Here is an 11,102-nt window from a genome sequence, read left to right as displayed (position 1 = left end):
GGAGGCAGAGACAGGCAGATCTCTGTGAGTTCAGGGCCAGCCTGCTCTACAGATCAAATTCCAGGACAGCCAGGGCTACACAGAGCAACCCTGTCTTGGAAAACCAAATTTTAAAAAAGTAACAAATGTATGCACACAGGGATGAAAGACAAACAGCTGAAATGACACTCTGGCTTTAAAAGTTGTTGATTTTCCATTTTATTTCTGCCTTTTCCACACTTTCTACTCCAAATGTGTTAATTTTATAATCAGAAAAACCAATGTTTCTTAAAAACACAGCATTGGGCCGGGCGGCGGTGGCGCATGACTTTAGTCCCAGCACTTGGGAGGCAGAGCCAGGCGGATCTCTGTGAGTTCAAAGCCAGCCTGGTCTACAGAGTGAGTTCCAGGAAAGGCACAAAGCTACACAGAGAAACCCTGTCTCAGGAAAAAACAAAACAAAACAAAAAACACAACATTGGGGGCTAGGGTTGTAGCTGGATCTGGTAGAGTTCTTGCCAAGCATCCCCAAAGCTGTGGGTTTGTCGTCCCTCACCACCACCCCAACCCCCCAACTCCCCCACCCCCGACACACACACACACACACACACACACACACACACACACACACACACATACACACACACACACACATACACACACACACACTACCCCTTGTCACTCTAATGCTGGGTTTGAAATGCATGCCTGCAATCCCGGCACTCAGAGGGTAGAGATCAGAGGATCAGAAGTTCAAATCCATTCTTGGTTACAGGGACAGTCAAGACCAAGGTGGGATACATAAGACCATGCCAAATTTAAAAAAAAAAAAAAAAAAAAAAAGGCACAGCATGACACAACCTACAATTCAGTTACATGCAGTTAGATATCCTGAGGAAATAAAGGTGACTAAATTGTGTTTCCCCAAAATTGCAGATTGAAGGGAGGTCTGATCCCCGCGGCGCACTGTGCCTATCTACAGCCAGCTCTGAGGCGCTTCAATTTGTGCCAGCCTGGGCTACAAAGACTCCGAGGCCCCCCGCGCTGCATAGCCAAAGGCTTTCAACACCCTCTCCCTCAGAAAATAATGTCGGAATAGGTGACTGTTGGCACAGACTTCCAGGAGGGCGCTGGGTCCTGACGCAGGACTCGACAGGTGCCAGAAACTCACGTCTCCCTGAAGAAGCGCGACCTGGCGGCCTGCCTGGCGCCGCTCAGGAGCTCTTCTGCTCCGGGTGAGGGAAGGCGGTGAGGAGAGGTGAGCGGAGGCAGGGCAGGACCGAGGGACGCCGAGCGTGCACGGCTCCACCCGACATGTCCGCAGACGGCCCCGATCTCCAGACGCTCGCTCGTGCCCCTCCAGCCACTCCAGAGCCTTCCCGCCAAAGCCCCGTCCAATCAGAGAGTGCTAGCCCTGCAAATCGAGCCCGCATCCAATCATAGGTGGGACGTGGGGCCTAGTCCCGCCCCCTGCGGCGCGCTGGGCCAATGAGCCCCCACGCACCCGCATCCGCATCCGGCCTGGACCGTTGAGCGCGCAGACAAGAGGCTGGCGAGAGGCGGTTGAGGACCGGTGCTGAGGAACGGCTGAGCCGGCGGCTGAGCTGGTCTGCGGAGTTCAGGATGGTGAGAGGGGGCCCGGGCCGGGGCGGCGGGGCCTCTGAGGGTGGGCCGGCCCCACGGCACGGAGACCGCCGGCCCCTCGGAGTCTGGGGCTTCCTCACAGCCCAGGCTCCTGCAAGGGCGAGCGAAGGCATAGCATAGCAGCCCCGGAGGCCGCAGGCTCCTCCTGGCTCCTCACAACGCGAGTGCGAGCCAGTGCGAGCCAGATGCGCCGCGCCCCAGCTCGCTGTGAAGATCCAGGACGGTGGGATGAAGTTCCCGTCTGGAGTCCCAGGCTCCTAGGACTTCTGTCTCAAAAAAATACAACCAAAGAGGGTAGCAGATTGGTTTGGGGAGAGGGATTTTGTTTTGGTTTCTGGTACCAGTGCCCTTGACTGAGAGGACAACTGCGGCATTCGTTCCGGAATATTCTAGAAGCTACCAAGCTTTCTGGCCTAATGTTCGCCATAGGAAAGTGAAAGTTACTGAGCCCAAAGAGCCGTTGTTTGGAATTTTAAGACAGTCTCCTAGCCCGTGTTGTGGTGGTCTTGAGCTGTTGTCTCTCGGGAGATGCCCTTGACCTGGTAGGCCCGCCCTCTGCCTCCCCCGTGTGGGGTCGCAAGAGTTTGCCACCAGCTTCACCCAGCTTCCCAAAGAACTTCTTGGTTTGTGGCGACGGCTGTTTTTTTATGTTCTGTGGTTCCGTAGGATAGTTTGTTCACATTAGAAAGTAAATCTGAGGTGTGTGCTGTGGCATGCCTAATCTCAAGTGCGAGGTGGGCTGAGGCAGGAAGATTAGATTTCAAGACTAGCCTGAGCAGATTTGAGGCCGGCTACAAGAACTAATGAAAAAAATAAATAAAACTAAGAACTAAGCATTTTTTTTCTTTGATTGAAATTGTGCGTGTATGCCTGTGAGAGGTATGTGTTCGTGAGTGCAGTCTCCCAGAGAGGCCAGAAGAGGGCATTGAAGACCCCGGAGCTGGAGTCACAGGCAGTTGTGGGCCTGGGAACCAAACACTGGTCCTCTTCAAGGGGAGTGCCCTCTGGGGGTTGGGGATTTAGCAAGCACAAGGTCCTGTGTTATCAGTGAAATTATGCTCCATAACCCATGATTTACAAAAAACTATTTTCTCAATAAGTTTATATCCACATTTATAGCTATCCTGGTTCACGTTTGGCCATGGGCCACAGGTAGGATGCTCCTGATGTAGAGTATGCCATGTGACATCTTGCAAATTTCATTTGATCTCTAGATATTTGTGGGGATAACTTGTTTAAAACTGAACAAGTAGTTGTTAAGTGAAGTTAGGTCCTGTAGTTATAAATGGTATTCCATTTATAACTGTTAGTTGGGTAGAATCAAACATACAATTTATAAATGAGGAACTAAAGAAATCTGTAAGTTAGATGATGGTGGCACATACTTATAATCCTAGTATCTGTATGCTGAGGCAGAAAGATTTCAGTTCCCAGGCCAGCCTGGGCTATATAGCCAGTTCTGGCCTTAAAATTTTTAAATAAAGGGGAAAAAATCAGATGGTGTTGTAGAGAACTTAGGATGTGTTACATTTGTTTATGCTATGGAACATTTAATAATGCAAAGATGTGCTGCATTCTTTTATATTGCATTTGTTTTAACTCTGTGAAGCTGTGTTACTGTGCCTGTCTAAAACACCTGATGGCCATTCAGCTCTTTACTAGACCAATAGCTAGGCAGGCAGAGAGGCTAAATGTAAGGAGAAATCTAGAAGGAAAAGCAGGAAAGAGGAAGGAAGGAAGGCTAGGGGCCAGGCAGCCACAGAGTAAGTGAAAGTAAGATTTACAGAAGTAAGAAAAGGAAAAAGCCCAGAGGCAAAAGGTAGGCGGGATAAATTAAGAGAAGCTGGCAAGAAACCAGCCAAGCTAAAGGCTGGGCATTTATAATTAAGAATTAGCCTCTGTGGTCTATTTGGGAGCTAGGTGTGGCCTCCCAAAAGAGCAAAGACTTTTAAAAGAGGATAAAAACTAACAACTACAGGATAGTGCAGTATCTCAATACTTAACAATGTCTGGAAGTGTTATGTTCCTAGACCTGAAAGGAAGAGTGATTGCTCTAAGGATGGTATCTCTATGAAGAATATTAACAAAGGAGTTATGAAGCCATAGGGATGGCAATGCTCAGATGTTGTGAACATGAGTCAACTTCCTGGTACTCGGAATGGGATGAAGAGTGATTAAAAAGGGTTGATCTAGATGGGCAGATAGAAGACAGTGCCTGCCCAGGCTGGGTGATCTGGGACCCGTTGTTTTTCCTTACTGGACTATATCTTATCCTTTAGTTGGGTCACAGTTAAAACCTGATAGATTTTTAGGGAGTTACTGTGACTCTCCCTAATGAGCTAATTGTTGACATTGCATGGTTTTCCAAGTCTTGAGCATGTTTTTAAAGAGTGAGAAACATTTATGCCCTGGGGCTAACTGCTACTTAATAGTATGGTTAGCCTGGTGTGATTGTTTTCATCTGTTAGCCTAGCACTTGAGAGGCTGAGGCAAGAGGATTGCCACTAGTTTGAGGCCAGCCAGGGTCAATGAAAATGAAACTACATATCAAAATAGGACAAGTTTAGAGCAGACCACACTGTTTGATCTGTGTGTAAGTGTATGTGTGTTTGTCTTGGGATAGGGTTGGACTTGAACTCTACTTAATCTTTCCTTCTGGGTAGTGGGATTATGGGCCTATGCAAGCATACCTGGTGGTGCTCAGTTTTCTCAGATTTGTTTGGTTTTGTGTGTGTGTGTGTGTGTAGCTAGAGTTTTCCTGCCTTGCCCACAGTCAGGACAAATCTTTGTCACCCGCCAGTCCCACAGCCGCTCAGACCCAACCAAGTAAACACAGAGACTTATATTGCTTACAAACTGTATGGCCGTGGCAGGCTTCTTGCTAACTCTTCTTATAGCTTAAATTAATCCATTTCCATAAATCTATACCTTGCCACGTGGCTGGTGGCTTGCTGGCGTCTTCACATGCTGCTGGTCATGGCGGCGGCTGCAGTGTCTCTCTGCCTCAGCCTTCTGCTTCCCACAATTCTCCTCTATCCTTCTCCCACCTACTTCCTGCCTGGCCACTGGCCAATCAGTGTTTTATTTATTGACCAATCAGAGCAATTTGACATACAGACCGTCCCACAGCATGTGTGTGTGTGTTTTGTTTAGTTTTGTGATGCATTTATTTTTATTTATCTTATTTGCATTGGTGTTGTGCCTACATGTGAGGGTGTCAGATCTTAGAGTTATAGATAGTTGTGAGCTGCCATGTAGGTGCTGGGAATTGAACCCCAGTCCTCTGGAAGAGCGATCCACAGTGCTCTTAACCACTGAGCCATTTCTCCAGCCCCATCAGTCAGTTTTAATAGCGATAAAAGGAGTGCCTGAGCTTCATTGTGAATAAAGTTTGGAAATAGACACTGTGGCACTACATAAAATTATGCTGGTATGTCCATTTCCGTTGAATGAATGTCATGTCTGTTCTGGATTCCAGCGAGAGTGTATCTCTATCCACGTGGGGCAGGCAGGTGTCCAGATTGGCAATGCCTGCTGGGAACTGTACTGCCTTGAACATGGTATTCAGCCTGACGGGCAGATGCCAAGCGACAAAACCATTGGTGGCGGGGACGATTCATTCAACACATTCTTCAGTGAAACCGGAGCTGGCAAGCACGTGCCCAGAGCAGTGTTTGTGGACCTGGAGCCCACTGTGGTCGGTAGGTGCCTGGGCTCTGGGTGGAGGCTCTCCTGGGAGAGTGGGAGTGTCAGGAAAAGCCACTGAAATCTCTGCAGAGTAGACAAGCTATACAAGCATGTGCTTGTGACTGTCGGGTGAGAAACTGAAAGGGTTGTATGTAGTTTATCTATAACCAAAAACGAGGAGACGCTGTTGACACACGTGTACAGTGGAATTGAATGTCCTTTGCCTAAAAGACTCACAGGATATATGGTCTCTCTAGATGAAGTTCGTACCGGAACCTACAGGCAACTTTTCCACCCAGAGCAGCTGATTACTGGGAAGGAGGATGCGGCCAATAATTATGCCAGAGGTCATTACACCATTGGCAAGGAGATTGTCGACCTGGTTCTGGACCGTATCCGAAAACTAGTAAGAGGATTGCAGAGGAGGCTTCATGTGGTTGTCTTGGTCCAGAGAGTCGGCATAGGTGGTGGGGGTGTCATTGTCTTCCTGTGATAAAACACCATGACCGGTGCATCTGGGGGAAGAAAGGGTTTATTTGGCTTACACTTCCACATTGCTGTTCATCAAAGGAAGTGAGGGCAGGAACAGGAACCTGGAGGTAGGCGCTAATCAGAGGGCCATGGAGGGTGCTGCTTACTGGCTTGCTCAGCCTGCTTTCTTATAAACCCCAGACCTACCAGCCCAGGGATAGCACCACCCACAATGGTGTGGACCCTCCCCAGTCAGTAAGAAAATGTCCTAAAGACTTGCCTGTAGCCTTATCTTATGAAGGTATTTTCTTAATTGAGGCTCCCTGCTCTCAGACGACTTTATCTCATGTCAAATTGACATAAAACTATCAAACCCAGTCATTTTTGACAAATCTGTTAGAATGAGGAATCTATCAGGAGTTTAACAAAATACCTTACTAAACAGCCTTGGCTGAGATGCATTCATAGGCCATTATGTCAAAGTGCAGTGTGCATGTTGTAGACAGTCTGAATTGGCATCAGTTTACAGAAATGGAAGTCTTGAATGTGGGGCTTGGAGGTTGGGGGCGTGGCTTTGTAGGCATCGGCTTACATCCTCTGATTTTTCAACAGGCAGATCTGTGCACAGGACTGCAGGGCTTCCTCATCTTCCACAGCTTTGGAGGCGGCACAGGGTCTGGGTTTGCATCTCTACTTATGGAACGGCTTTCAGTGGACTATGGCAAAAAGTCCAAGCTGGAATTTGCCATTTACCCAGCCCCCCAGGTTTCCACAGCCGTTGTGGAGCCCTACAACTCCATCTTGACCACACACACAACGCTGGAACACTCGGATTGTGCTTTCATGGTGGATAATGAAGCCATCTATGACATCTGTCGACGCAACCTGGATATTGAACGTCCCACATATACCAACCTCAATCGACTGATTGGGCAGATCGTGTCATCCATCACAGCCTCCCTGAGGTTTGATGGGGCCCTGAATGTGGACTTAACAGAATTCCAGACCAACCTGGTGCCATACCCTCGCATCCACTTCCCACTGGCAACCTATGCCCCAGTCATCTCAGCTGAGAAGGCATACCATGAGCAGCTGTCAGTGGCAGAGATCACCAATGCTTGCTTCGAGCCAGCCAATCAGATGGTCAAGTGTGACCCTCGCCATGGCAAATACATGGCCTGCTGCATGTTGTACAGGGGGGATGTGGTCCCAAAAGATGTCAATGCGGCTATTGCTACCATCAAGACAAAGCGCACTATCCAATTTGTGGATTGGTGCCCAACTGGATTTAAGGTAGGATTGGGGGCTGTGATAGTTATATCTGCCGGCAAGCAACAGCTCCTGCCTCAGGGCCATAGCTTTGGGCAAGAATTCCCCTTTCCCTGTCAGGCTCCAAAGAAAGCGTGTATAGTAAGTAAAGTTGCTAAGGGACTTAATACCTTTCCAAGTGATACTGGGAACTCTTTCTTACAACCACCAATTACCAAATCTTAATTCTTGTTTGTTTGTGTTTGTTTTTGGTTTGAGTTGGTTGGTTGGTTTTCTGAAACAGGGTTCTCTGTGTAACCGTGGCTATCCTAGAACTCACTCTGTGGACCAGGCTGGCCTCGAACTCAGAGATCCACCTGCCTCTGCTTCTCAAGTGCTGGGATTAAAGGCTTGTACCACCACCTGGCCCCAATCCTTGTTTCTTAAACCATCAATTACCAAACCCTAAGCAGATGAATTTTTCTCTATCAGTGAGACACTAAGAAGACAAAGACATCAAGGGAGGGAGTGTCTGTTGACAGGTGCTCGGAATGCTGTGCCTTGCCCAGGCTCCTCCCAGCTGACCCTGTGCTTCTGCAGTGAAGTGTAGATGTAACCAACCATCTTATTAAAATAAAAAACACAGAACCAATGTAAAAGAGAAAGCCCAGAGCTCAGAGCTCAGAGCTAAAATCTTACCTCCTGCAGTGCTCCTAGCTTCCCGAAAGAGAGCTACTTCCTGTGTGTCTGTCTTTAAATAGTCTTTCTGTTCTGCCTTCTCATTGGTTGTAAACCCAAACACATGACTGCCTCGTCACTGCCTGTAAGTACCGCCCTCCAGGTCTTAAAGGCGTATGTCTCCAATGCTGGCTGTATCCCTGAACACACAGAGATCTACCTAGCTCTTCTACCAAGTGCTGAGATTAAAGGCGTGTGCCGCCGCCGCCGCCGCCGCCGCCACCACCACCACGCTCTTGCTGTGGCTCTAATAGCTCTGACCCCCGGGGCAACTTTATTAACATACAATGAAAATCACATTTCAGTACAATTAGAATACCACCATAGTGAAGAGCTGCCTGTGGGGAAGTGTAAGTTAGGAGTTGGCTGTCCCTACAGAAAGTCTGCCACACCACATGCCCCCTCTTAGTCCCTTCGCCCCTTTGTCAGCATCAGTGTGGCTTATCACACAGTCTTCTACAACCATTGCTGGTCTACACTAGTTTCCATGTTTAAAAATAGAGTTTTAGCTGGACATTCATGGTTGGCACATGCCTCTAATCCCAGCGTTAGAGTGAGTTCAAGATCATCCTTGGCCACATAGTCTGCAGCCAGCTTGGGATTTTCAAATAATTTTTAGAGCCTTTAAATTATAAAAAACATAACAAAATATTTAAAAGGAAGGCTGAAATATTAACTTACATTTTTAATAATATTTAATAATAATATTAATATTTAAGTAATACTAAAATGTTAACTGGAAGGCTGAAAGCTGAATTATCTGCCCCAAGGCTTTTTGTCCCTATAAAACAGGAGGCATGTTCAAGATATATTATGGTTTTTACCTTTTTTTTTTTTTAAAGATTTATTATGTACAGTGTCCTGTCTGCATGTACCCCTGCTGGTTAGAAGAGGGCGCCAGATCTCATTACAGATGGTTGTGAGCCACCCTGTGGTTGCTGGGAATTGAACTCAGGACCTGTGGAAGAACAGCCAGTGCACTTAACCACTGAGACACCCTTCCAGCCCCATATTATGCCTCTTATGAGTGTTGTTGGTTGACAGGCCAGCTGAGGAGCAAAGGATATCCCTTTTAAACTGGGAGTGTACTTCTTGATCAGAGAAGGACCCATGTGCCTCCGTCCTCCAGTCTGACTGTGTTCCTAGCTGCTGCTAACAGCCATCTGTTCATCAGGGTGTAAGAAGGTTACCACCCCTGCACATTCCTAAGGTTATCATCCTTCAGTTCCAAAGAGTTCTCCTTGCTAGAGTTCACTGCTACATAGGGGTTTTGTATACACAAATACAAATATTTCAGTTGGTTTCCTTTTAACTAAGCATACTATACCTTGGGTAGGGTTCTCATTCTTTGTTGTATCATGTGTTGTTTGCAGTTTGGCCATTAGTGATTCAAGTAAGTACTTTAAAATCTGTATACGTGTTGCTCTGTGAAGGTGATTATTCATTCCCCAAAGTATAGTATGAGTATTTGTAGTTTAAGCTAGGTCCACAGTTCCCGATTTCTAGTGAACTCTCGTATTTCCGAGGTTATTATAAACTTCACTGTATTTTCTCCTCCTCTGGCAGGTGGGTATTAACTACCAGCCCCCCACCGTGGTCCCTGGGGGAGACCTGGCCAAGGTGCAGAGGGCCGTGTGCATGCTGAGCAACACCACTGCCATCGCAGAGGCTTGGGCCCGCCTGGACCACAAGTTTGACCTCATGTATGCCAAGCGGGCCTTTGTGCACTGGTACGTGGGAGAAGGCATGGAGGAAGGGGAGTTCTCAGAGGCCCGGGAGGACCTGGCAGCGCTGGAGAAGGATTATGAAGAGGTGGGCGTCGATTCCGTGGAAGCAGAGGCAGAAGAAGGGGAGGAATACTGAGTGTGTGGGTCTGGCTGGCAGCCATCCATGTACATCTTCCCCACCATTGAAACTAAAGAATATATTTACTTATTAAAATTTCTATATTGAGACATTTCCTTCCCTGTGTGCTATATTTCCTATCAAAATTCCTTTCTAGATACCTGCCTTTCCCAAGTAAAATTCTCTGGGGAAAACACACACAATGATAAACAGGTCTGTCTGTTCAGTCTTAAGTTCTAACTGAGGACAACAGGATAAGGTATTTTAAAGTGCTGCTTGAGTGGCACAGAAATGGACCGTGTCTTGGGTGCTTCTTAGGAGGGGGTCCCCTGGGCCTCAGGTGTGTGTCCCGGGGCTGTGGGAGCTCAGTGTCTGACGCTTCATTCCCACTGAATCATCAGCTTTCCTCCCCTGGTGTCAAATTGCTGTTGACTTACCCTCACATGGCCCACATTGTACTCAGATCACCCTCTATCAAGCCCTTGTTCCTGGTGTGGATGGAATTAAGTGTTGAGCACTGGTCTTGGTAGGTTCTTTCATTCGAGAACCATGAGTTTTCTTGGTGGTGGCCCTTTATCAGTCAGGGGCTGCCCAGGACCATATCTCAGTGTAGAAGATTCTGGTACCACACCGCATAGACCCACATGCAGTTGCTCCATCCTACTCAACCAGTAGGCATGCTTAGATGCACAAATGAGCCACGTATATGATGGCGTGAATCTTCCAGAATGACTGGTGCCTTCTTTGGGTCAAAATGAAACTTCTGTGAGAGGGTCCAGGTATCTTGAGTCCAGCAAAAGACCCAATGTCTCCAGGTCTGGCTGTTCTTTTACATTTTCCTGATGATGCCGAACAAACTGCTTTTCCTTCTCCAGGCCTCAGTTTCCCTTTTCTCAAGCAGGTGGTGCCTATTTGAAAGGACTGTAGGAAATCTGCCTTCCCTCTTTAGCAGCACAGGTTTGTGCCTCTGCAGACTTCCCAAGAAAGACAAGTCAAGGGGTGCTTTTGGCTGCCCAGCTGTCAGAGGCCAGGGCTTGTGGGGCCTGGCTTCTAAGAACCTCTACTACTCAGTACTTTGAGAATTGCTTTAAATAGGGGAGCACCCAAACAGGATGGCAGCACTATGCCTCATGAGGAAGTCATCAAACACCCGGTGTGAGCACAGGCTGCCATAAGAGCCAAGGGTACTGATTATCCTTCCTAGTTGTAATGGTAAAAAGCTCACTGCCTGTGTCATGAGAGAAGACCTTTTAGTGAGGGGCAGACAGGGTATTCAGCACCTAGTTCGCCAAGCCAGACCTATGTAAGACTGGCTTCAGGCACAAAATAGCCCAGATCTGAAAGTTGGAGTTTGGGTCCAGGAAGAGAAAAGACAGTATGGCGGGAGCTGGGTGATCCGCCGAGCCTGGCCTTAAACTAGGTTCTGCTTCTTCCACGTGCTGGGATTACAGGTGTGAAGCGCCCTGCCCATTCTAAACCTGGCACTTCTA

The 11,102-nt window shown here is 47.8% G+C and overlaps 1 protein-coding gene across 1 annotated transcript; it reads left to right on the top strand.

Moving 5' to 3' along the window:
- The first annotated feature begins 1,465 nt into the window (after positions 1 to 1,465).
- On the top strand, positions 1,466 to 9,724 carry LOC102907987 (tubulin alpha-3 chain). The gene is made up of 5 exons (XM_006992098.4): positions 1,466 to 1,605; positions 5,102 to 5,324; positions 5,568 to 5,716; positions 6,394 to 7,074; positions 9,334 to 9,724. The coding sequence occupies exons 1-5, from the start codon at positions 1,603 to 1,605 to the stop codon at positions 9,628 to 9,630; spliced, it is 1,353 nt and encodes a 450-aa protein (XP_006992160.1). The 5' UTR covers positions 1,466 to 1,602; the 3' UTR covers positions 9,631 to 9,724.
- Positions 9,725 to 11,102: the final 1,378 nt, after the last annotated feature.

This window comes from Peromyscus maniculatus, chromosome 3, assembly GCF_049852395.1.
Source record: "Peromyscus maniculatus bairdii isolate BWxNUB_F1_BW_parent chromosome 3, HU_Pman_BW_mat_3.1, whole genome shotgun sequence".
Lineage (NCBI taxonomy): Eukaryota > Metazoa > Chordata > Mammalia > Rodentia > Cricetidae > Peromyscus > Peromyscus maniculatus.
Note: the sequence above shows the minus strand (reverse complement) of the source record. Positions and strands in the feature narration are given on the sequence as shown.

Excerpts from the sequence above, each read along its gene's own strand:
- LOC102907987 (XM_006992098.4), top strand. Across the intron at positions 5,325-5,567 it reads CCTGGAGCCCACTGTGGTCG|ATGAAGTTCGTACCGGAACC; the intron begins GTAGGTGCCTGG and ends TGGTCTCTCTAG. Across the intron at positions 7,075-9,333 it reads GGTGCCCAACTGGATTTAAG|GTGGGTATTAACTACCAGCC; the intron begins GTAGGATTGGGG and ends CTCCTCTGGCAG.